Source organism: Balaenoptera musculus, chromosome 11, assembly GCF_009873245.2.
Source record: "Balaenoptera musculus isolate JJ_BM4_2016_0621 chromosome 11, mBalMus1.pri.v3, whole genome shotgun sequence".
In the NCBI taxonomy this organism is placed as follows: domain Eukaryota; kingdom Metazoa; phylum Chordata; class Mammalia; order Artiodactyla; family Balaenopteridae; genus Balaenoptera; species Balaenoptera musculus.
Window position 1 is genome coordinate 44,177,741 of NC_045795.1, and position 27,426 is coordinate 44,205,166.

The window sequence follows — 27,426 nt, forward strand, 5'->3', positions numbered from 1 at the left end:
CGGCGCATCTGCGGCATTTCCTGGCCGCCGCGCCGCAGACACTCGCCCGCGCCCCGGGGAGAGGAAGGGAGGGCACAGCGGGGGAGAGAGGAGGGCGGGCGGAAAGGAGGGGGCGAGGCGGCGGTCAGCGCCCCGGCTGGCTCGGCTCCGGCCCGCGCCGCCCGGCCCCTCCCGCAGGCAGCCCCGCGGCGCCCGGGCCCCTCTCCGGCCCGCCCACCGGGTCCACCGCGCGGCCAAGCCCGCCCACCCCGGACGCTGGCTGGCCGGCCCGGGTCCCAAGGGCGAGGTTTCTATTTGGGACCCACAACAGGTGCCTGGGAAACAAAGCCGCGGATCGCGCCACCCGCGCGCGCAGCCCCCGCGAGGCTCCCGGGAGAAGAGTGGGAAACACTCTTCGATCCGGCCGGTGTCACAGAAGGACGAGGTCGCTGGGACAGCGCGCGGGGCAGAGCCGGGGGTCCGCGCCCCAGGCGCATCTGGGGGCGGGCGGGGGTCCTGACAGCCTGGAGACGCCTGCGCCTGCGCGCCCGCCGCCCCGCGGCCCGGGGACCAGCCGGCGGTCCCTCCCTTCCGCCCCCCAGAGCCGGCCCGCGCATCTGCCGCGGCCACAGCCTGAGTCGATTCACAGCACCCGTCTCACTTTGCCACCTCCCTCCTTCTCCCTACCGTTATTCACCCCACACAGCACTGGTCTCCACTGAATGTGAGTAAAATGGGTACAATTCCCTTCGCTTTGGCATCTATCGTATACTAAAGTGGTGAGTTTAAGAGTCCACTGGAGAAATCGGTTGGTACCCAGACATGTAAGCAGGTGTGTTTAAGAGGACTGACAGAAGTCAGCCAGCCTTGGAAGGAATCCTGGCTCCTGACTAACTATGTGACGTGGCCAAGTTACTTATCCTGTCTTCATCAGGATAATCATATCATAAAGTTCATCATATATCATCATATCATAAAGTTGTGATAGCTCAACTTTATGATAACTTTATAAGTGTTAGCTGTTGTTATTATTATTAGATGAACCAGCTCATTGTTGACTCTGATTTATGACAACTTCACCTGTGCCCACATCTCCCCTTGCTATTTTTTCTTTCATAAGTACTGATTTTTGTCCTTGATGATTCTTTTTTTTCAATGATGTGAATCTGGATCATTTTCCATGAATTGTTAGATGGGAATGAGTACTCTTGGAAAACTGTATACTCTTGATAAAACTTACTTGAGTTAGAATTGGAAAGCTTTACTTCTCATCAGTAATTGGCCTATTTTTGTTACTCCAAACAGAGCAAGACCACACTTCTCTTTTCTGTCCTGACCTCTGATCTGAGTTTGATCCACTAAACCTTTAGGATCACTAGAGTTTTCTTGCAACTTGGCATGTATTTATGTACACATTAGTTCATGAAGTAACAAACAGGGATCATATGGGACACCTTCTGGAAATGAAAGGGTTAGTAATTCGATCCCTAAGAGTCATCCCATATACAGACCACATATATACAAATGGAGATCTCTCAAAACTCTCTTGTCTCCCTCACAGTGAGTAAGGTCATTAAGGGCATAGTCTGATCCTTCATCAGAAATTGACACCCAGTAGCACCCAGTTTTGTGAATACAATCACTCCACACTGCAGTGATTTTAACTGTCTGTTGGAGGAACCAGTCAAAATGAACAAGCAGCATTTGGGGTTGTTGGTAAGAACAGCCTTTACCCCATGCATTCTTGAAAAGATAATAAAGGATCAATCTGCTAATAATAATAGTGTATTCCATAGGGAAGGAGCAAAAGCAGAGCAGTTAAGAGCTTGGCCTCTGGAGTCAAGATGGCCTGAATTCAGATCCTAGCTCAACCACTTCCTATGACCTTGGGAAGAGTATCTCCTCTCTCAGCAGATTTCTGGACTGAAAAATGGGGGAAATAATAGTACCTACTTCATAAAATTGTTGGGAAACCTAAATGAAATAACATATTAGGTGCTTATGAGAGCATCCAGCCATCAGTCAGCTGTCACTTATAGAGCATTTTCCATGTGCCAGGGAATCTGCAAAATGTTTTGCATTTACTACTTTAATCACCACAGCCATGATCTTTTGATAGAGGAAATGAAGCTGAGAAATGTTCAGTAAGTTGTCCAAGAAAACACAACTGGTTCATGATAGAGGAAGAATTAAAGTCCAAAGTCCGACTCTGCCAAGGTCCTTCCATTCTAACTTCAAAGAATTCACATGGGTCAAATATCCATACTTTAAAATAACACTGTCACTAACAAACCATGTACCTTTACAGACACTTCAAGACTGAAAACCCCAACTTACAGTATCCTGCAAGTAAGAACAGTAGATCTGTCTTACGATGATGTTAAAGGCATTTACAGTGGGTACAAAGCCCCTTTCTTTCCATGTTACCATGTCATTCTCACCTTGACCCTGAGAGATCAGAAGGGCGTATATTATAGATTTTAAAATGAAGACACTACAATAAATGCAAAAGCACTTTTAAAAATATAAGTATCAGACATGTGACACCGTCACCAAGAAGACTTTCGGAAATGTACATCTGATTATGTCATTGCACTGCTTAAAAATCTTCAGGTGATTCCCCACCAGTTACAGCATAAATAGTCCTATCTCCTTGGAATTGTCCGAAAGCACCCTTACAGTTTCTGCTCTTCCCTACAAATCCCAGGCTTTAGCTACACAGATGACTTGCAGTTTCCATTTGAACCCATCTCCCTGCTGTGTTCCTGTAGCTCCATCCCTCGGAAGTGGCCTTCCCTTTCACTCTAGTCCATCAAGCTCGTTAAATCTCCCCTCAGAAGGTGATCCCCTCAAAAGGTGATCCCCTCAGGAACCTCTCAGGAACCTCCCATGCCTCCCTCTCCATCCAAGGTCATTAGATTCTCCACTGGGTTCTTTTAATACAGGTACTCACAGCCATTACAGCTAATCTCTCACCCGTATTGTAACTGTCTCACAGCACATCCATGGTCATGTTAGACTAGAACTTCTTTCAAGGCAGAACTGTGTGCTTATCTTCATTTTATTCCAGAGGCTTAATAAATATGTATTAAATGTGAATGACTTAAGGGATTCCCCCTGACCGTATGGTCTTTTTGACTGTAGACATTTTCATTCTATTTTATTTTTATGACCTTAAAAACAAATAAAAATATGAGACTTTCAATTCCTTTATTACTAAGTAACGAACATGATGGATGGACATCCTCACACCATTTCTGACCCTTGCCCTGTCTCCTACTAGGGATGAACTTCACCGACGGGCCGAGTTTCAGGCCAAGTGTGAAAATGCCTAATAAAATGAGAAGTTGAAATCTGAATGGTATGTTTTCCAACTACCCACTGCACCAAATGCCCTCAGATGCCCTGTTCCCTTATCCTCACGCTGGATGATCTGTGGCAAATTTAACACAAAATCTATCTGGATTTCACAGTTCAGCCACATGACAATGAAACAGATATTTGCAGACTGGCCCCTGAGCCTATGCTGGGGCCAGTGCTGAAATGATTATGATTTGTGTAGCAATAGCCAATTTACCAATATTTATTTTAAACACAGTAAGTAGTACATGTCCATACTAGGGCTGCATATTCTGTTTGTTGTTTTATTTTGTTTTGTTATATTTTTGAAGAATTGATATAATCTTAAAAGTATGTAGCTCAGAGGTCTCCAGTGCACCAACTACCAGTAACTTCATAGTAAACCTTTTACAATGAGTAAGACATGGCCCCTGCCCTCCCAGAGCCTACAGTCTACTGACCCCAGCACCCGCTTGTCCACTGCACCCAGCAGAACCCCCAGGTCCTCCATTCCTTCCCTACCAGCAGTGTACACCGACCTCTACTACCACCAGCCTCTACTGACTTCCTGTCTGTTAGTTTATATAACCTCATTCCCCCTGACAAACATATGCCCTTCCTTCTCTCATAAACCTTCCTTCACTACCAAAAGCAAAATACCCGTCTCTGCCACCTCTATCAAAACTCTCAAGCCAGAAGGACCTTGTACCTTCCGTAAAAACGCAAAGGACAGGCATCCCAGGCTTTCTACGAAGCCCCAGCAATTTCTCACGCCCCCGCCTTTCACCCATCTTCCCTTTCTGCTGAGCCAAATATCTGGTACCCTGGTTCTGGCACTGTCTCCTCCACTCCCTTGGGGGTATCTTGACAGGGCAAGGAATCAGGCCTCGGTGACCAAACACTTTCTGGTACTCGCCCAGCTCTGCGCCCTCTCCCAGGCCACCCCTGCCCACTCTCACTTGGCTCCCAAGCTCTCTCCATCCTCCCTCCACCCCATTCTCCCCCTCCACCCTCCTCTTCGAAGGCCTGGGTGAGACCAGCCAGCATCTCACAACAGAAGCCAGAAGAAGCTCAAAGCTGTTGCCCCAGAAACCTGGACTAGAGAATGGCTGGCTGGGCCCTGTTTGTTTTTCCCGTAATCAGAAAATCCCACTGGGGTACACTAGGGGGACTCTCAGCCGCCATGATGGCTGGGACCTGAGCTAGTCCCCTCCAGCACACCCCCACCCCCGAAGGAGGACAAGTACCAACTTTGCATGATGGTGGGAGGCAAAAGAAACTGAGTGGGAAGGGGCCTGGGGGAGAGAGTGGGGGAGGGGGGAGAGGCCCGATCTGCTGCAGAAACCAACTCCAATAAACACCTGGCCTTTGGCCTTTGCAAGAGAGCTCCCGAAGACACACCTCAACCTACCCATTACCATTTCTGAGAAAAAAAATTGAGGAACAACCACCCCAGAAAGCACAGCTCACATACACACAAACCACACAGGCACTGCAGGCAAAGGAAGGGGATAGATTTCCACAGTAGGCTCAGCTTTCAGCCAAGTAAAACAAGCCATCACTTCTGGGACCTAAAGGCAGTGCAAGGGAACACCGGGTAACAGAACAGAAACACTGGCCCCTCCCAGGTATTAATTAATCAGGGATGCATGATGGCTAAACCCTCAAAAGCACCAGGAGCAGAAGCTGCTACAAACACAACGCTGACAGAGATGCTACACTTAAAACACACACACACACACACACACACACACACACACACACAAAACCGCATCCAGGTTGCTAAAACACTCTCCGCAATTCTGGGTACCAGAACCCAGGAATCTACCCCACCCACCCCCGCCGCCCCTGTTAAATGTGGTCGCTCAGAGCTTCTATGCAAACATGGAAACGAAGCTTCCAGCAAACACACCGGGAATCACTGAGTTAATACTTTCAGATTGGCACGGGGGCGACTGCACATAAATAGGAAACTTCAATGCAGATGCCTGTAAATATCCCCTTGGTTTCAAAGGTATCGATTCCTCCAACTAGAAGACAGGGCCAAACAGCTTAGTCACCAACAGGCAGGGCCAATCGCTCTTCTGATAAATCGGGACAGAAAGTCATCCTCCTCCTCCACCTTGAGCGCAGATCTCTGCCCAGAGCATCAGCTCCCAGCCAGACAGGGCCCCCGGGGATTCCATGGGTGAATTTCTGCAACTCTCCTCGCACCTCCCTCTATCCCCTGCCCCCGCCCCCACTTGCTCTTACCTGCTATCCTAAGCACTGCCCTCTCCGCGGGGTCCAGCACCGAGCCCCCGTGGATCTTTCTTTTCGATCTCTCATGTTTAGGCAAATTCCAGGGTAAGGTATCTCCAGGAGCTGGAGATGCAGAGCCAGATTTCTGGCTGAAATCATCTTCATCGGAAAAATCCGCAGAGGAAGACATCGAGCAGCGGTAGGACGCGTTCCCGGAACTCTACAGGGGATGACACAGAAAAAAGCATCAACAGCAAAACACTCACGTCGGCTCGTCCATCTCAGCAGCCCCCTCCCTGCCCCCAAACGGAGTCCGGCATCCTGCATCATCTTCAGCGCGGACGGGGGACCCACACCAGAACCGACACCCAGGGCTCACCATCTTCCCTGGGCCACGGCTCCGACACCAGCCGCAAGCCCCGGGCAGCTCCAGTTCATGGAAGATTTGCACCCAAGTGTGTGGCCTGCGGTCCGGCCACCAGCTCACAAATGACTGGCCCAACAATGAAGCCAGAATCCACAGCCTTCCTGTTACAAACCTATAGTATTTGGCTCCCCCACCAGGCCAGGACCGATATTTTCCATTACTAGCCTGCTGCTTAATTCATTAACGCAACTCACTCCAAGTTGCAAAAACAAAGCACAAATGCAGGATGCTGAGTCCCAATTCCTTTCCGTTTCCAGTCGGAGTCTCCCCTCTAACCAGGTTTGAGCCCCTCGTCCTCTTTAGTTAATTTTCTTCCTGAGCTTGAAGCTGGCTCCCAGAAGAGAGCAAGGAGGGAGGAAGGGCTGATTCTGAGAAGAGCCTTGTCTGAAGACCGGGAGGACACAAAAGACTGTTTTCAGAAGCCGAAGGCAGCGCCAATAAACAAACATCTGAACTCAGCTTAGAGTTCTTGAGATCATTTAAACTACTAGCAAAGTAACAGCTGCCAGTGACGGAAATGAGAATGATACAGCAACTCCCCTCCGCCCCGGTCATTACACAGTGAAATGAGAAATGTGAGGCTTTGACCCACGTGCTTGGCCTGACCTCAGTCTCCCTTCCAGGAACAGGAGCCGGTCTGCAGGGCGTATCTCGCATTAAAGGGCTCTGTCTTCCCCACAGGGAAAAGGCACCAGACATTATCCCTTCCTCCTTGGTTGAGTTAAGTTTGTGATGATTTAGGGAGCCACCAGCTTACCATGGAAACGAGGATGCTGACTATCTGTGCTGTGAATAGGGTTCTAAACAAGATAAGCATCCAAGGGAAATCTTCACTTCCCCATTTAGAACTTTGCTGAGGCTTAAGATGCAAAACTGGTGTAACTCGAATTCCTGAAATGGAACTTGCAGCCTCAGATTCCTACGAAGCCAGTGGCAGGCAGGAATCAGTGAGGCGTGCTCCCATCAGAGTAGAAACCCTGGGCTGCTCACAAAAGCAGTGGTGACGCAGCAAAAACAGGCTGTGTGACAACATCCCAAGGCGTGTGGAATAAACCAGAAGTGAATCAGGACCTCGCCTCCATCTATTCAGGCCTTATTCACTTCTAGTGGCCAACACCATCATTTTTCTTTTGTCGTTTTTTTTTTTTTTTTTTTTGGAGTAAAATTGCTCTACAATGTTGTGTTAGTTTCTGCTGTACAATGAAGTGAATCAGCTATATGTATACCTATATCCCCTCCCTCTTGGACCTCCCTCCCACCACCCCCCCATCCCACCCATCTAGGTTGTCACAGAGCACCGAGCTGAGCTCCCTGTGCTATACAGCAGGTTCCCACTAGCTATCTATTTTACACATGGTAGTGCATTTATGTCAAACCTAATCTCCCAATTCATCCCACCCTTCTCTTCCACCCCATGTCCACATGTCCATTCTCTACGTCTACGTCTCTATTCCTGCCCTACAAATAGGTTCATCTGTACTATTTTTCTACATTCCACATATATGTGTTAATATACGATATTTGTTTTTCTCTTCCTGGCTTACTTCACTCTGTATGGCAGACTCTAGGTCCATCCACATCTCTACAAATGACCCAATTTCGTTCCTTTTTATGCCTGAGTAATATCCCATTGTATATATGTATCACATCTTCTTTATCCATTCATCTATCGTTGGACATTTAGGTTGTTTCCATGTCCTGGCTATTGTAAATAGTGCTGCAGTGAACACTGGGGGACATGTGTCCTTTTGAATTATGGTTTTCTCAGGGTATATGCCCAGTAGTGGGATTGCTGGGTCATATGGTAGTTCTATTTTTAGTTTTTTAAGGAACCCAACACCATCATTTTAAAAGTACACATACTATTTCCTGTAAAGTGTCTAAGATTTATCTTTAGCTTTATTCTTTCCCCCCAAAAGCAGTCTTCCATTTTACTTTGCATGAAATGTCATCACCTTGGTTAATTATTAACTTATTTAGATTTTGTGTGTTTTCCCAGTGGCAATCATGTACTACGCAAATAAATAAATAAAATTGACTTTCTGTATTCGCTGGAGTCCACAGAGAGTTGTGAGGAGCATTAAGTCAGTCACAGGATGCTATCAATCTACTTTATTTTCCATGCTTTTCTGAAAATTCATCTTGAGCTCTCTGAGGCTGTGTTGCTGGCTGGATCAGTGAAAAAGGATAACATTCTTAAAGACTTTTTCAAAAGGGTATTGGGTTTCCTTGGTTGCCTTCTGTCTTCCTTAAAATGGCTTCCTACCTGTCCTTATGAAAGGTCATCTTTTATCTGTGAGCTTTTATTTCTTGTTGTTTCCTAGACTCTTTCAGTGAGGATAGTAATTTGATTGTTTATCTTTACAGACAGACTTGGGGAATAACTGTTAAAGGACTGCCCCCATACAAAAATCCCTGGTTACTGATTTTTGTAGACAGAGTAAATTGTTTTAATGGTTAGCATCTCAGCTGATGGAACAGCAAAATGTGATTTATGCCATGACATAAACACCACTCATCACACATAGCCAGATGGGAACAGTTACTACCCTGGACCCAAGGGTGTTGACTGGTGCAGCCTCTAATCTGGATGTGTCCTTGGTAAATGGATAAGAGAGAAAGGAAGACAAGACAATCAGCAACACCTCTTTCAACAACATGGCACAGGGAAATACGGACACACGCAGACAGAGGAAAAGCACGCTGACTTATACACGGCAAAGTCTCTCCCCTGGCTACGTGACTTGAGCGTTTTAACCATTAAAGTATTCAATTTTTCCCCACAATAATTTTCATGAAGACTTTTTAAATATAAGGTAAACTATACAAAATTAGGCCCATTTGAACCTTGGAAATTAAGAATCGATTTTTTTTATCATTTACATGTTTTGTATTCTGAGAATTACCTTTTAATTCACTTTTGAATTTTTAGACATATGCACTCTTCGGTATAGAAATTTCTTTTTTTTTTTAGCCTTATTTGGTTGCTTTATTTAATTTGAAGTTTCTTTTTTTTCTCAGTAGTGTTTGTTTGCAGTTGGCTCTTTAGCAGCCAATGAGGTAGAGACTAAATTGGCCACCTTTTAAGGGCTACTGAATTTAGTCTTTTAGGCTACAAGTGTGTGACTCAGTAAATGCGCTTACTTTAGTGAATGAAAGGTTGTCTGTGGTTTCTGTCTTCAAATTTTGGGAAATTATATTTGGAATCAATAAATTTTCATTCACTGTTATGTCAGTGGCATTCATATCAATGAATAAAGTAGACTTTATAAAACAAGCATTCCAGGCGGGATGCTGAAAATTCTGTCACTAACCTGTTCTTTCCTAGTAACAGGCAAACTGGCTGATCAGATAGCCGATTTTTTTGGTTTCTTTTTTGTTGTTGTTAATTCTTTTTTTATTGAAGTATAATTGATTTACAATGTTGTTAGAGGATTCTTTTTCAGATTCTTTTCTCTGAGAATGGATTAAAATGAAGCTGCTTTGAAGTCAATTGACCCTCTAAAACTGTTCTTTATTGATTTCAAATGACTTGCCAATTCACGTCTCCACCTTTGGGGGTTAGAGGAATGAGTGTGAGAGTACAGTTCTCCTTTCTTATGGAAAAAGCAAACATATTCTCTGACCCAAAGTCCAGAGCCTAACCTTTGATGTGGGGCTTGGAAGGTAAGACAAAGGAAGAGGGCTCTTGGGACCAGCAAAACCCCGAGTTCCTCCTGTCTCTTTCTCTACTCCTGTTGCTTAAGGTTTGATTCCTGTTAAAATATAAATATCTATGTCCATGATAGAAGATTGGTTAAATAAGTGACAGTATATCCATACAATGGACTACCCTGCAACAATTAAACAAAAATGTTATTGATCTACATTTAGCAAAGTGGGAAGGGTTCATATAGAATGATTCCTTTGAAAAATATCTGTGTGTGTGTATGTGTATGTGTGTGTGTGTGTGTGTGTGTGTGTGTGTGTGTAGATAGACAGACAGTAAGATGATTTATAGATGAATAGGTAGATACATGATAGGTAGATAGGTAACTATCTACCAATGTGTAAACAGCAGTTATTTCTGGGTGATGACTAATACTATGAATGAATTTAATTGTATTCCTTATAATTTTTTAATCCAAAACAAATAGTACACAAAAAGATTACTAAGAAGATACTACGTCAAGGGTCAGAGAAAATATCAAAGGTTGTAGGAGGAAATAATTATTTAAGCCAATGTTTTTAACTCTTTGAGGCTCACAGACACCTCTGAAAAGTTGATGAAATCTGAGGAAGCCTCTCTTCAGATCAAAGCCCATCAGCAAATACACACAAACTTTGCATGTGATTTTATGGAATTCACTGCCCCAGGTTAAGCCCCCAATTTATAACCATGAACTGTCAACCCCATTTGGCATGTGTGTTGAAAATGGAAAAAAAAAAAAAAGTGGGGGGGAAAGAATGTGGAGTATTCAGAAGAGGAGAAAGGTAATTAGGATAGTAAAGACAAAGTTGGCCCAGGTCATCATGTTTTTAACATTTGGCCTTTTTTTTTTTTTTTTTTTTTTAAATAAAGGACTGTGAAATACCTCTGGCCTGATATTGGATCTCTACACCAAAAAAAAACAAAAACAAAAAAAAACACTAGGTTGTGAGAAACTAAAACCCAAGCATTGTGTCTTATTACAACCTACTTATTAAGGCAGTTTGAACAATTGAATTAGATCACCGAAAGCTTTAAAATGACTTTCCTAATTGCCAATTCATTCACGTGGTATAAAAACAACCCAAATCTCCTAAAGCCAGGATAATTACATAATGCGACATTTTTAGAAGGGGAACTAAACAATAACTCCTCTAACTGAAACCCCGGTGGGGGATCTGAGACTAGTACAATGGAGCTGCCTACCCTGGAAGCTGCCCAGCCTCAGTACTATGAACCAGAGGAAAGCGCCAGGAAGTTGCCTCTGCCCCAAGCAGCAAGAAACAAGTGCAGAGATAAGGCTTCCAGATAAGGCTTCCAGAATCCCAGAGGCTGGAATGTGGTATTTCACAAAACCGCACACCTGCGATTTATGCACATTTCTGTAAGCATAGTTCCAAAAATTTAACCAAAAAGTAAAAATAAAAAGCCTATGAAGAATCAATTAGACAAATCCAGATTGGGGGGCATTCTACAAGATAATTATCCTGGGCTCTTCCAAAAAGGAAAAAGGTCAATGTCACGAAACATACACACCCCCAAAGCAGGGACTCTTCTAAATTTAAAAAGACAACAGAAGCATAACAACAAAGTTATGAACCTTGATGGGAGCCTGTATTTCTTTTTAAGCTGAAAAGACATGTTAGGGACCACGGGGAGAACCTCAACCTGGATCATGGATTGTTTATCAGCTGATATTGGGAAATTACTGTGAATTTTCTAAGGTGTGCTAATGGTATTTCGGTTATGTAGGAACACATCCTTCTCTAAACTCGTGCTGCCTGCACTTGTTCTCAGTTGTTTCAATAAAAACAGAGAATTGTGTTTCTATTGGCATGTGGCAATAGGTTAACAGTAAGTCTTCACTGTACTACTCTCCCAACTTTCCTGTAAATCTGAATATTTTCAAAACGAAGGGTTGGGGAAACACAGAGCAAGGTCTTTTTTGTTTTTTTTTCTTTTAAGTGTTGCTTAGTCTAGGCCTGTTCTCACGAGATCACATCACCCGGGTCTACATCCATGGTGACAGCACCCAGCTAAGTAATTTCCCATAGCACCTCCTCATAGAAACTTGGAGGAAGCAAGGGGCCGACTTCAAGGGGACCCCAGAGCAAGGTGATCTGCCTGCTTCTGTCCAGGTCACAGTTTTAGATGGAAGAATATTAAAAAAGCACCTCTGTGTTATCCACTTACTACACAATCCAGTGAACACAAAGTTAGTATAATATCACATAATTTTTTACATTTTATATAAACCCAAAGAAACCACCAAAACTTAGAGTAAGTGAAGATCTAATTTTGTTTGAAATTCCGTTGATTCGGTAAGTACAAATACTAACTTCTTACATATTGCGTAAAAATATGCACTCTGGCCCAAGGCTATTATTCTATACTAGTTTTTTATTTGGAAATAAGTCCAAAAGCAAGAGCACATTATCTGATTTTAGAAATCCCAAGGAAAACCATCCCTACCACAAAGATATGGTGTAGAAGAAAAGAGTTAAGGAAAATGTAAGAAAATGTGTTTAAACCCTTGAAGACAAAATGACCTATGGAAAACTTCAGGGGCTGCGTGCTTGTTTTAGTTTTACATTTTTTTCAAAACTAGTTGAACAATTCAGGTACTTGCTCATCAAATAAATAACTCCTAATCAGCCTCTTAACTGGAAGCCACCTTTAAATAGTAAAGGGAGGACTCTGGTTTGGCGGGGCCTAGGCTGGCTTTCACTCTCTCCTTTTAGGGGAGATTTGCAGGAGCCATACCGCAAAGAGGAAGGGGAGCCTGGTGAAGCTACAGAAGACGGTGGGGGGAGTGGTCGAAGGGAGGGGAAGCTGGAAGGTTCTTGTGTCTGAATCAGGGAGGAGTTTTGGGGGAGAGAGTGAATGAAAACCAAGGTTTCCTTCTGGATGGAGAAGCCCAGTTCATCAGCCTCTGAAAGAAGAGCGCTGGGATTCAGGACACAAACGCTCTCTCTCTTATACTCTCTAGGGTGTAAGACTGTGCATTGGTTAGAGTGTTCCTTGGTGTTAGGTTTCCGGGGCAACAAGCCTCACTGATGGGATACAGGCAGGAGGAAGTGCTCCTCATCACTCTCCGGCAGCTGTGTGGGACGCTCTACAAGGTAAGCACCAAAGACTCATTTCCCGAGGAGCCTGGCCTTGGATTCTAGGCTGTCTTGGCTCAGCTCTAAGGCATTCTGCAAGACTTCCTTCCTTTCAGTTTAACCAGCAAGTTCTAACTCCCTGCATCACTTATTGAGTGACTGCAGTCAGGGGCTGTACTGGGTATTTTCACTCACTATCTTATTTAATACTCACCATAACCCAATAAGGAAACCTCTCCTAAAGGGAGGTTAAGTCACTTGTCCACAGCCATTCTGTCAGTCCAAGGTGGAGCCTGGATTTCCATCTGGGTCCTTTGGACCCCCAAGTGCCCTAGAATGTGGTCCCAGGCCCTCAGAGGAATACAGAACATGCTGACAGCCCTCAACGATCTTACCATGGATGTGGAGAGCCCAAAAGGGTTAGACTTGCTCTGTGTTCAATTCAGTTCAAAGCATGGAAATGACCAGGAGACAGGTGTCAGTTCACAATGAGGAAAAACCATCAAAAAAGATACAACTTCTCAGAAGAGGAAAGGACAGCTGTGGGGGGCAGGGAGCTCCCTCCTACCCAAGGGACCAAGCCTTCACTGAGGAGAACATCACACTGACTCCCTGTTCTTCCAACACCAAGATTCTCTGGTCCTGGGTGCCCTCACACTTCCACAAACCCTCTTCCAAACAGAGGACAAATAAAAGAAAGACCATGTTAAGTATCAAAACATGAAACTGTATGAAAATTGTAAAAATATTTCAAAAGTACCACCAATTTTTTTGCAAGTCCACCTTAATGAAATCATATTAAAATTATAGAAATAGAGACATCGAGAACTAGTTTGCGGAATCTAAAATATGACACAGATGAACTTATCTATGAAGCAGAAAGAGACTCACAAACATAGAGAACAGACTTGTGGTTGCCAAGGGGGAAGGGGGATAGGGGAGGGAAGGACTGGGAGTTTGGGATCAGCAGATGCAAACCATTATATATAGAATGGATAAACAACAAGGTCTTATTGTATAGCACAGAGAACTATTATATATTCAATAGCCTGTGATAAATCATAATGGAAAAGAATATGAAAAAGAAAATAATAGTTTGCATTTGAGCACCTGCAAGTAGTCTTTCCAAACTAAGGAAGGACATTTTAAATAATCTGCCTAAAAGAAAAGCAAAACATAACTCTGAAAATCGTCCCACAACACAGAAACACATTAAGAAGACCAACAAATACTGAAAACATCTCTTTACCTAGAGAATACTTAATGTTATATTTCAAACAGATGTTTATTTACATCAATCAATTAAAAATATATCTTAAGCACCCATAAGCTTCTGCCTTGGAGGAGTTTAACATCCAATTGGGAGAGTAAGCTTATAATTGAATATTATCATTTTATCTTCAAGTATTAGGCTGAAAAAATAAGTCTTCCAGTGGAATAACATAAATACCTACATAAAAATATGGTTTATAGCCTAAAGTCAATTAGGAGAGAGGGGCTGATTCAGGAACAGACTGGAGCATCTCTGGTCCCTTTGGAAGCCAGGATGGAGATGCAGGTGTTCCCCGCCACCTGCCTTCCTCCAACAGTATCATCCAAAACTGGCAATGCTGAGAGATGTGTTGTATTGGCCTGCCATTTTATTTTATTTTAATTTATCTTATTTTATATTTACTGGCTGTGCAGCACAGCATGCGGGATCTTAGTTCCCGAACCAGGGATTGAACCTGTGCCCCCTGCAGTGGAAGTGCAAGGTCTTAACCACTGGACCGCCAGGGAAGTCCCTTATTTTATTTTTTTAGAATTTATTTTATTGAAGTATAGTTGATTTACAAAGTTGTGTTAACTTCTGCTGTACAGCACACTGACTCAGTTATACATACATATGCATTCTTTTTCATATTATTTTCCATTTTGGTTTATCACAGGATATTGAATATAGTTCCTCGTGTTATACAGTAGGACCTTGTTGTTTATTCATTCCATATATAATAGTCTGAATCTGCTAATCCCAAACTCCCAATCCTTGGCAACCACAAGTCTGTTCTCTATGTCTGTGAGTCTCTTTCATAAATAAGTTCATTTGTGTCATATCTTGGATTCCATATATAAGTGATATCATATGGTATTTGTCTTTCTCTTTCTGACTTACTTCACTTAGTATGATAATCTCTAGTTGCATCCACGTTGCTGCAAATGGCATTATCTCATTCCTTTTTATGACTAATATTCCATTGTATATATGCACCACAGCTTCTTATCCATTCATCTGTCCACGGACATTTAGGTTGTTTCCATGTCTTTGGCCTGCCCACTTTTAAAAACTAACGATTGGCAAACATTTAAAAATTGGGAATTTTACATAAAAATACAGATCCTAGAGGTAGTTTCCCCTTTTTAGAAGGAATGCATGCTTTCCAGGCTGATACAGAGCTTACCAGCCTCTTTATCCATTTATGACACCTGTCCCTGCAGGCATCTGACTTTGGGCCCCTGCCATAAATTAAGGCAGGGGTGACATTGTTGCATTCAGAGATTACGAAATGACGGGGGGTGGGGGGGAATGTAGGGATAATGGTAATCAATAAAAAGGGGCTGGCAGTTTAAAAATAAAGGAGAAGAGAACTGAAGAGGAGGCTACAAAACAAAACCAAAAGAAGAAGGCTACCAAAGATCTCAGTTAAATTAGTGTCAAACAGAAATGGGTGATGCCATTCCTACTGACGCCCCTGTGCTGATCTCATTCTGCTCCATCCCCAGTAACCCTGGAAACAGGACCCACTGTATGACTCTGGAAGTGCTGGCCCATGAGCTCCGTGAATCTAGCTGGACCACCCCGCCCCCAACTACTGCTGAGCTCTCTGGTTTTGTTCCTGCCCCTCCCCATGCACAAGCCTGCTCCCCACATGTTCCTCCCACCCTGATCTAGGTCAGGGGGAAGCTTGGATGCCAAGCTCTTCAGACAGCCAGGACACGGCTCTGACTTCCACTAGTAAGAAGACGTGGGCTATGATCACGCCCGCGTAACCCTAAGGTATTAGCACAGGATGTTTGCAGAGACCAAACCCCAACTACCATCCACACTGTTAGCCATAAAGTTAAAGATATGTGCATGACCTGCCAAGTATTGAATGTCGGGGAAAAACTTTACAACCTTGGAAAACTGCTTGGCCTTTCTGGGCTTTGGTTTGTTCATCCGAGAAATAGGAGATGCAACAGTACAGAAGACACAGGGCTGGGGGGTTGGCAGAATAAGCAATACTTGAAAAGCACCCAACACATAGAGACCATTCAGCAAACCTGAGCATCACGTGATGTAACCTATTCACATCCTTACCCTATCATACCTTATTCCACAATGGGTAGTATTAAGGTAACTAATAAGAAGATGGTGGGGAGTGGGGAGAAGGCTGTGTGATCCAGGGGCAGAGCACTAAGTCCAGTTAAGCCTATACAACTGTCACTCCAGGAAACTGGAAACAACAAACAGACACGGAGACTGGAAGTGACTGGAACTAGGTCACATTAACAGCCGCTCTCAGGAGGCAGACCCATGTCATCCCCACATCTGTCCTTCCCAACCTTGGTTACTGAGCCTTCAGCCCTTTGGGATGCCCTTGTATCTTTCCAATGCATTCCTCTTTTTTTTCTTTTTTTTTAGGCCACGCCATACAACTTTTGGGATCTTAGTTCCCCAACCAGGGATTGAACCCGGGCCCTCGGCAGTGAAAGCGCGGAGTCCTAACCACTGGGCAGCCGGGGAATTCCCTTTTTTTTCCTTTTAAATTCAAATTTTTTTTCTTTTAAATTCATTGCCTCCATTGTTGGAAACAACAACAAAAACTTAGACAAACATGATCTATGAAAAAAGCAATCCTATTCAATTCTTCCCTGTTGAAACATAAGCAAGGCTATGTCTTTACACCTTCATGTTCATTACGTGTCTTCATTAATGAGACTCCAGATAACAGCTTGTACAAAGCCATTCTCTCACTTCAGTTACTACTGCAATGAAGTGGAAGAATTACTTTTTCATTAAAAAAAAAAGCTTTTATTATTGAACCGAAGCCAAGTCCATGAAACTTTAAGTACCCGGCTTCCACCACCTGAGGAAGACAGGGCTGGCTCCATGGCTCCATGTGCTTTCAGTGAAAATAACCCTGTGCCGTGAGCCACACCCGAGTGGGACCAGGGAGCAGGGCCTGACACAAGGAGAGCCACTGCCACAGAGCTGGCTCAATGGGAAACTCTGCCCAACCAGGATGCTTCACCCTGGAGGGTGGCAACCCAGTCCAATCACAGTGCCACGTGCATTCCAAATGCCCTTCACTGATATTTGAGTTTTCCCAAAGATCCCAACCCCAGAACACTTCAGATCCAGGCAGAACAACCATGTAGTCCAAAGACCCTACATCTACAATAAGGGCCGCCCACGGGTCCTCTGGTCTTTGTAACAGATCTCTCTGTCAGAAGGTAATCTGAAAATCTTCCTCACTTTATTCCTAGGGAACTCTAGGTGTCTGGGCAGGAAGCAGAAACAGCCTGCATGCATACCTGGCTTTTATTTTCCACAAACCTAAACCTGTTGAGGCTAAGGTTATAGAAAAAAGCAGATAGCAGCGCTATTCACGAGAGCCAAGACATGGAAACAACCTAAATACCCATCAACATAACAGATAAAGAAGATGTGGTATATATACACAATGGAATATTACTCAGTCATAAAAAAGAATGAAATAATACCATTTGCAGCAACATGGATGGAACTAGGGATTATTATACTAAGTGAAGTAAGTCAGAAAGAGAAAGACAATACCACATGATATCACTTATATGTGGAATCTAAAATATGACACAAATGAACTTATCTATGAAACAGAAACAGACTCACAGACATAGAGAACAGACTTGTGGTTGCCAAGGAGGAGGGGGTGGAGGGGTGGACTGGGATTTTGGGGTTAGTAGATGCAAGCTATTACGTATAGAACAGATAAACAACAAGGTCCTAATGTATAGCACAGGGAACTATATTCAATATCCTGTGATAAACCATAATGGAAAAGAATACACATATCTATAACTGAGTCATTTTGCTGTACAGCAGAAATTAACACAACATTGTAAATCAACTATATTTCAATTAAAAAAAATAATGCCTAAGGCAAAAAAAAATAAAGTTCTCCTTAGTAATAAAGTTCTTATTTCCAAAAAAAGAAAAAGGCAGAGTGCTCTGGAGCAGAAGACTTTCCCAGCCTAAAATCTGTGCCCTTAGGCTAGAGGGAGCATCTGTGGATCCTGGAGATGGGAGTTTCCTGAATCCCAGAAGACGTCCCAGAGACAGGCGGTGCCTGGTGTGTCCAGGGGACAGACTACTGGTCAACCTTTCAAAAGACTGCTGTCCTGAGAGTGAACTGGAGTGGCCTCCTGGGCCTGGGGAGAAGTTATGGGTGGCGGGGGAGGGGGGAGCACCTTAACCTGGAGACACACATGTTCCCTCCTATCTGCTGCCACTCTGGCATCTTTCTAAGACCCCAAAACCTTAACACAACTCTAAAGTGGAGGTGGAAGAAGTGAGGACCACCAGGTGTGGCAAGAGGGGAGACTGAGAGTCAGAAACTAAGCTGAGATGAAAAAAAAGAAAGGGGTCTATCTTGTAGACTAAGCTTCAAACTCACTCTGTGGGCACTGCCTGTTTCCTGACTTCAGAATCCCAGTCTCAGGAGTGGACTCCACAACTGTCTGCCAAATGGACCCACTGGCTCAGCAGCCTGGCCTCGGCAGCGGGTCCCAAGGGAGGAGAGACAGGAGGAAGCCCTGCCAAGGAGGGCTAGAAATGCCTTGAGGGTCTGTCTGTCTCTCTCTCTCTCACACACACACACACACACACAGCCCACTAACAAAATCACCTCCTGCTCCATCTCCTCCTTTCCAGCACCAGTTTTCATTTTAAGGCTGTTTGAATGACTCTAGAACCAGAGAAGACGGGAACTTATCTGCTTGCTGTTGCCACCTTATTCCAAAACGGTATTAAGGTAACTAATAAGGAGACAGTGGGAAGAGGGGAGAAGGTGGTTGAGACCCATGAGTTCTCCAGCCAGTACCCCAGAACTAGACATGGGGAGAGCATGGGGTGCTTAGGAAGATCCAGTAGAAGTGGCCACAGGTGAGGCTGGGGAAGTAGGTGGCAGATGAGGGCCTTACATCCAGTAAATGGTGACACCTGAGCTAAACCACTGTTCTTGGGGATGGAGAGGAGAGGATGGTTTGAGAAGTATTTAGAACTGAAAGTGAGGGGATGGAAAAAGATATTCCATGCAAATGGAAATCAAAAGAAAGCTGGAGTAGCAATTCTCATATCAGAAAAAACAGACTTTAAAATACAGAATGTTACAAGAGACAAAGAAGGACACTACATAATGATCAAGGGATCAATCCAAGAGGAAGATATAACAATTCTAAATATTTATACACCCAACATAGGAGCACCTCAAGACATAAGGCAAGTGCTAACAGCCATAAAAGGGGAAATCAAGAGTAACACAATCATAGTAGGGGACATTAACACCCCACTTTCACCAATGGACAGATCATCCAAAATGAAAATAAATAAGGAAACACAAGCTTTAAATGATACATTAAACAAGATGGACTTAATTGATATTTATAGGAAGTTCCATCCAAACACAACAGAATACACTTTCTTCTCAAGTGCTCATGGAACATTCTCCAGGATAGATAATATCTTGGGTCACAAATCAAGCCTTGGTAAATTTAAGAAAACTGAAATCATATCAAGTACCTTTTCTGACCACAATGCTATGAGACTAGATATCAATTACAGGAAAAAATCTGTAAAAAATACAAACACATGGAGGCTAAACAATACACTACTTAATAACCAAGAGATCACTGAAGAAATCAAAGAGGAAATCAAAAAATGATACAAATGACATTGAAACAAAAGACAATGAAACAAATAACAATGAAAACACGATGACCTAAAACCTATGGGATGCAGCAAAAGCAGTTCTAAGAGGGACGTTTATAGCAAAAAAATCCTACCTCAAGAAACAAGAAACATCTCAAATAAACAACCTAACCTTACACCTAAAGCAATTAGAGAAAGAAGAACCAAAAAACCCCAAAGTTAGCAGAAGGAAAGAAATCATAAAGATCAGAGCAGAAATAAATGAAAAAGAAATGAAGGAAACAATAGCAAAGATCAATAAAACTAAAAGCTGGTTTTTTGAGAAGATAAACAAAACTGATAAACCATTAGCCAGATTCATCAAGAAAAAAAGGGAGAAGATTCAAATCAATAGAATTAGAAATGAAAAAGGAGAAGTAACAACTGACACTGCAGAAATACAAAAGATCATGAGAGATTACTACAAGCAACTATATGCCAATACAATGGACAACCTGGAAGAAATGGACAAATTCTTAGAAAAGCACAAACTTCCGACATTGAACCAGGAAGAAGTAGAAAATATAAACAGACCAATCATAAGCACTGCAATTGAGACTGTGATTAAAAATCTTCCAATAAACAAAAGCCCAGGACCAGATGGCTTCACAGGCGAATTCTATCAAACATTTAGAGAAGAGCTAACACCTATCTTTCTCAAACTCTTCCAAAATATAGCAGAGGGAGGAACACTCCCAAACTCATTCTACGAGGCCACCATCACCCTGATACCAAAATCAGACAAAGATGTCACAAAGAAAGAAAACTACAGGCCAATATCACTGATGAACACAGATGCAAAACTCCTCAACAAAATACTAGCAAACAGAATCCAACAGCACATTAAAAGGATCATACATCAAGTATGATCAAGTGGGGTTTATCCCAGGAATGCAAGGATTCTTCAATAAATGCAAATCCATCAATGTGATACACCATATTAACAAACTGAAGGATTAAAACCATATGATCATCTCAATAGATGCAGAAAAAGCTTTCGACAAAATTCAACACCCATTTATGATAAAAACCCTCCAGAAAGTAGGCATAGAGGGAACTTACCTCAACACAATAAAGGCCATATATGACAAAACCACAGCCAACATCGTTCTCAATGGTGAAAACCTGAAACCATTTCCACTAAGATCAGGAACAAGACAAGGTTGCCCACTCTCACCACCATTAGTCAACATAGTTTTGGAAGTGTTAGCCACAGCAATCAGAGAAGAAAAAGAAATAAAAGGAATCCAAATCAGAAAAGAAAAAGTAAAGCTGTCACTGTTTGCAGATGACATGACACTATACATAGAGAATCCCAAAGACACTACCAGAAAACTACTACAGCTAATCAATGAATTTGGTAAAGTAGCAGGATACAAAATTAATGCACAGAAATCTCTTGTATTCCTATACACTAATGATGAAAAATCTGAAGGAGAAATTAAGGAAACACTCCCGTTTACCATTGCAACAAAAAGAATAAAATACCTAGGAATAAACTACCTAAGGAGACAAAAGACCTGTATGCAGAAAAACCATAAGACACTGATGAAAGAAATTAAAGATGATACAAACAGATGGAGAGATATACCATGTCCTTGGATTGGAAGAATCAACACCGTGAAAATGACTATACTACCCAAAGCAATACACAGATTCAATACAATCCCTATAAACTACCAATGGCATTTCTCACAGAACTAGAACAAAAAATTTCACAATTTGTATGGAAACACAAAAGACCCCAAATAGCCAAAGCAATCTTGAGAAAGAAAAACGAAGCTGGAGGAATCAGGCTCCCGGACTTCAGACTATACTACAAAGCTACAGTAATCAAGACACTATGGTACTGGCTCAAACACAGAAATATTGATCAATGGAACAGGATAGAAAGCCCAGAGATAAACCCACGCACATATGGTCACCTTATTTTTGATAAAGGAGGCAAGAATATACAATGGAGAAAAGACAGCCTCTTCAATAAGTGGTGCTGGGAAAGCTGGACAGCTACATGTAAAAGAATGATATTAGAACACTCCCTTACACCATACACAAAAATAAACTCAAAATGGATTAAAGACCTAAATGTTAAGGCCAGACACTATAAAACTCTTAGAGGAAAACATAGGCAGAACATTCTATGACATAAATCACTGCAAGATCCTTTTTGATCCACCTCCTAGAGAAATGGAAATAAAAACAAAAATAAACAAATGGGACCTAATGAAACTTAAAAGCTTTTGCACAGCAAAGGAAACCATAAACAAGTCGAAAAGACAACCCTCAGAATGGGAGAAAATATTTGCAAATGAAGCAACTGACAAAGGATTAATCTCCAAAATTTACAAGCAGCTCATGCAGCTCAGTATCAAAACAACAAACAACCCAATCCAAAAATGGGCAGAAGACCTAAATAGACATTCCTCCAAAGAAGATATACAGATTGCCAACAAACACATGAAAGAATGCTCAACATCACTAATCATTAGAGAAATGTAAATCAAAACTACAATGAGGTATCACCTCACACCAGTCAGAATGGCCATCATTAAAAAAAATCTATAAACAATAAATGCTGGAGAGGGTGTGGAGAAAAGGGACCCCTCTTGCACTGTTGGTGGGAATGTAAATTGATACAGTCACTATGGAGAACAGTATGGAGCTTCCTTAAAAAACTAAAAATAGAACTACCATACGACCCAGCAATCCCACTACTGGGCATATACCCTGAGAAAACCATAATTCAGAAAGAGTCATGTACCATAATGTTCACTGCAGCTCTATTTACAATAACCAGGACATGGAAGCATAGTAGACCACTGTAGGCTATGGAGGCTTTGGCAGCAGCTGGGCTGCAGTCTCAGTGTGGTCAACACCAGGGTTAAGGCCCCTGAGCTTGTGGACACCCAAGTGTCCACTGACGGATGAATGGATAAAGAAGATGTGGCACATATATACAATGGAATATTACTCAGTTATAAAAAAAAACGAATTTGAACTATTTGTAGTGAGGTGGATGGACCTAGAGTCTGTCATACAGAGTGAAGTCAGAAAGAGAAAGACAAATACCGTATGCTAACATATATATGGAATCTAAAAAAAAAAAAAAGTGGTTATGAAGAACCTAGGGGCAGGACACAAATAAAGACGCAGATGTAGAGAATGGATTTGAGGACACAGGGAGGTGGAAGGGTAAGCTGGGACGAAGTGAGAGAGTGGCATGGACATATATACACTGCCAAATGTAAAATAGATAGCTAGTGGGAAGCAGCCGCATAGCACAGGGAGATCAGCTCAGTGCTTTGTGACCACCTAGAGGGGTGGGATAGGGAGGGTGGGAGGGAGACGCAAGAGGGAGAAGATATGGAGATATGTGTATATGTATAGCTGATTCACTTTGTTGTAAAGCAGCAACTAACACACCATTGTAAAGCAATTATACTCCAATAAAGATGTTAAAAAACTAAAAGTATTTAGAGACAGGGAAAAAGGGAAGGAGAGAGCAGGCTGGGCTGTGGCGGATGGGGAAGAGGTTAAGGCAGTCACTTGGAAGAAGCAGGAAAGTCAGGAGTCAGGCCTCAGTGTCACCAGTGGGGAGCCAGAGGCGGGCCGAGGAGAAATGAGAGGGTCCCGCAGGCCTGTCATACAAGGAGGCACGAGATGGCCAGCCCTCCAAGGAGCCACCAAGTGCATGCGGACCCAGACGGGCTTGAGCAGAAGGCTGGCTGGTCCCCACCCTCCAAGAGACCTGCATTTCCCTCCCACTCAGGCCCTGGCCGCCGCCCCCCCCCCCGCCCCCCGGTCCTTAGGGATGCTGCAAGGCTTTGCTGAGATGGCATCGCGTGCACCAAAGCATCCCGCATTCGTCCCCTCCTCCCGCACACGAAGGGCAGGTGTGTGCTGCCCTCGGGCTCACTGTCCCCTTTCACACGGAGATGGTACTGGAGAAGCTAACGGATGTGCCGTTCGCACATATTTCTTGTAACATTTTATGAATCATGATATTACATGACTTAAAAACACAGAAATAACAATATTGGAAGAGGGGTGGGGGAGGGATGGAGTGGGAGTTTGGGGTTGGTAGATGCAAACTAGTATATATAGGATGGATCAACAACAAGGCCCTACTGTATAGCACAGGGAACTATATTCAATATCTTGTGATAAACCATAATGGAAAAGAATATGAAAAAGAATGTATATATATATATATATATATATATATATATTTATATATACGTATATGTATAACTGAATCATTTTGCTGTACAGCAGAAATTAACACAACATTGTAAATCAACTAGACTTCAATAAAATTTTAAAAATAGTAACAATACCCATAATTTTTCTGATATCTATTGTCTGCAACAAGAAAACAGGCAAACTCTTTCCCCTGCACTTATAAAGCAAATTCATTCCCTCTTTCACAGAGCCGACCACACGGTGCTCTTATCAAATCCTGTGTCCCCCCACCATGAGTCATACTGTACACTTGGGATTTCTGTGAATTCCAACCCCACCTTCCTCCCCTTCCCAGCTGCACTTCTGACTCTGAAACATTGCTTGAGGGTTTTTCTCTGCTCTCCTTCTCAACTGGTGCTTTCCCAGCCAGTCTGAGAGCTCCCTCCAACAATAACATAAGATCAAGAAGTTTTTTAAGTTAACATCTGTGTCCAGAAAACAATACGATGACTCCTATCAGAAACACATACACGCCATGGAAGAAATCAAGAGCTGTTCCCTGGTGGCCCCACTGCATTTCCTCCTAAACTGGTCCTGTGTCTGTATCCACAGCACAACAAGAACCAGCTGGAAGGTTAGCAGGTAAAGAATCCAGGTAACTTGAAAAAACATCTATTCAATGAAAACCACTGTTTATTAATGTGCTGGTTAATTTTCTGTGTCAACTTGGCTAGGCCACGGCACACAGTTTTTGGCAAAACACCAGTCTAGATGTTGCTGTAAAGGTATTTTTTAAAGGTGATTTCAAGCAAAGCCCCTCCATAGTGTGGGTGGGCCTCATCCAAGCAGTTGAAGGCCTTAAGAGCAAAGACTAAGGTTTCTTGAAAAAGAAGGAATTTTCCTCAGGAATGCAACACAGAAACCCTACCTGAGTTGCCAGCCTGATGTCCTGCGGAATTCAGACTCAAGGCTGCAGTATCAACTCTTATCTGAATTTCTAGGCTGCCAACCTGTCCTACACATGTTGGATTTTCCAGCCCCACAATCAGGTGAGACAGTTCTTCAGAATAAATCTGTGTGTGTGTGTGTGTGTGTGTGTGTGTGTCCCGTGGGTTCTGTTTCTCTAGAGAACACTAACCTGACTCACACCTCATATAATTCACATTTCCCGGGAAGGAAGACCAGGCAGGACCCACACCAGGCTGAGGTAAGAGGTGTTTCCTCCAGCCCTATGCTCACCACCCAAACTACCATAAGAAAGTCACTTAGTCTCTCTTACTTGCCCATATTTCTAAACGCAGTGAATCCAAACCCACCTCCTTGGATGTTAGACAGTATTAAAATGAGATAATGTGTGTAGAGCATCTTATACAATGCCTGACTTGCACATGATCCTCATTACATTTTTACAGCATTTCATCCTACAGTGAAAGATAAAATGAAAGCCAGGTAGAAAGTACTTAGAATAGCAATGATCATAGACAGTTATATTACAAAAAGTATATCATTTTGAGGACCTGAAGATTTTTTTCACCTCCCTTCACATCACCTGCATACTGATGCCTAAAATTCCAGTAATAAAGATTCATGCTTTTTTTTTTTAATTGAAATGTAGTTGATTTACAATGTTGTGTTAGATTCAGGTATACAGCAAAGTGATTCAGTTATACATACATATTCTTTTTCAGATTCTTTTCCCTTATAGATTTTTATAAGTTACTGAGTATAGTTCCCCATGCTATTGTTGATTATCTATTTTATATATAGTAGTGTGTATCTGCTAACCCCAAACTCCTAATTTATTCCTCCCCCCCCTTTCCTCTTTGGTAACCATAAGTTTGTTTTCTCTGTCTGTAATTCTGTTTCTGTTTTGTAAATAAATTCATTCATATCATTTTTTTAGATTCCACAAATAAGGGATATCATGGGATATTTGTCTTTCTCTGTCTGGCTTACTTCACTTAGTATGATAATCTCTAGGTCCATCCATGTAGCTGCAAATGGCGTTACTTCATTCTTTTTTATGGCTGAGTAATATTCCACTGTATATATACCACATCTTCTTTATCCATTCATCTGTCAATGGACATTTAGGCTGTTTCCATGTCTTGGCTACTGTGAATAGTGCTGCAATGAACATTGGGGTGCATGTGCCTTTTCAAATTATAGTTTTCTCCGAATATATGCCCAGGAGTGGGATTGCATGATCATATGGTAACTCTAAAGACTGTTAAAATAAAGATTCATTCTTTTAGTTTAAAGCTTGTTATTTCTAATCCAGCTTCTCATAGACAGGAAACAGTAAGTGATATCAGTCATTTACCCTTTAGTGTGAATAAGGTCATCAGAGTACATCCTGAAGGATATTTTGATAAAAGGAAGAGGGAACACGGAAGCTCTTAGATGTAAAGCAAGATAAACTCTGTCTGCCTCACCGTTTCCCCTAGAGCCAGTGCTGACTCACAGAGATTCAAGGAGCCGAAGAAGTCTCTGTCCTAACAGAACTGCAGCCTGGTCCTAATTCAGATCACAGCTTAAGAGAAACACTGCCTGAGGTACATGCTTTTAATTCAGATGTGACCGTCCTCTCCTCTGCTTCCCTGGCTCAGAGTTCAGACTCTCGCTCCCACTCTGTTGAGCCACACAGACAGATGGCCTCGTCTTCTCTCCTGCCTTCTGACTGTCCAGGGAGAACACAATCTCTCTCGCAATCTGATGGAGTCAGAAGATCTGCTACCAAACCTGGTGCCACAATGTCTGAAATCCTTCTATTAGGGGCTCATTCTTCAGTGTTCCTCTCCTTGTGATAGGCTTGTAAACGGCACATACTTACAGGAGGGGTTATAAACCACATAAAGGCTCCCTAAGCTATTAGTACCATAGGCAATTTCCCCCAAAAAGAATGGTGTGGATCACCTGAAAGCAATCAAAGCCACAGGGAAAAGTAGAAGGTGAAAAGAGTAAAAATTGTTCACATTTGTAAATTCTCTGCCTTACCATTATGAAGTAGAAGGCCTACAGATCAGGGCTTCGAGTCCCAGTTCGGCCACTTAACTAGTTACGTGGCCTTGTAGGAAGTCTTAAGTCACATCTTCTGTGAACCCTGGACTCCTCGTCTACAGTTGGGAATAACACATACCTCTCAGAGTTGTTACAAAAAAGGAATATACCCAAGGTACTGAGGACCAAATCTAGCCCACAGGTGGACACTCCAAATGACAGCTGTCATTTTAAAGAGCTACACCAAAACTGTCCATTGCATAGAGAGTCCTACAGTCACAGCTGTGCAGCCTTAAGCAAACTTCTAAGCCACTGGGAGCTCTTCACTCCTATCTTAGTTAATAACTTAATTCAACGGGATTTACTGAAAAGATCAGAAGTGACAGATGTAAAGCGCATAGTAGGCAATGAAGAAATGAGAGCCATGCTGTTCTTACCCCAAGTCCCTCAACAGTATATTCCCCACACAGAAGCTAGACTGAGTCTTTAAAAGCACCAG

At 42.8% G+C, this 27,426-nt stretch overlaps 1 protein-coding gene across 1 annotated transcript in view; it reads right to left on the reverse strand.

Annotated features, from left to right (window-relative positions):
- LOC118903071 (dystonin-like) overlaps positions 1-27,426 on the reverse strand; it is a 491,338-nt gene that overhangs the window by 385,551 nt on the left and 78,361 nt on the right. Inside the window, 1 exon segment of the mRNA XM_036867747.1 lies at positions 5,572-5,779. Within this exon segment, the coding sequence (XP_036723642.1) occupies positions 5,572-5,779 (208 nt within the window).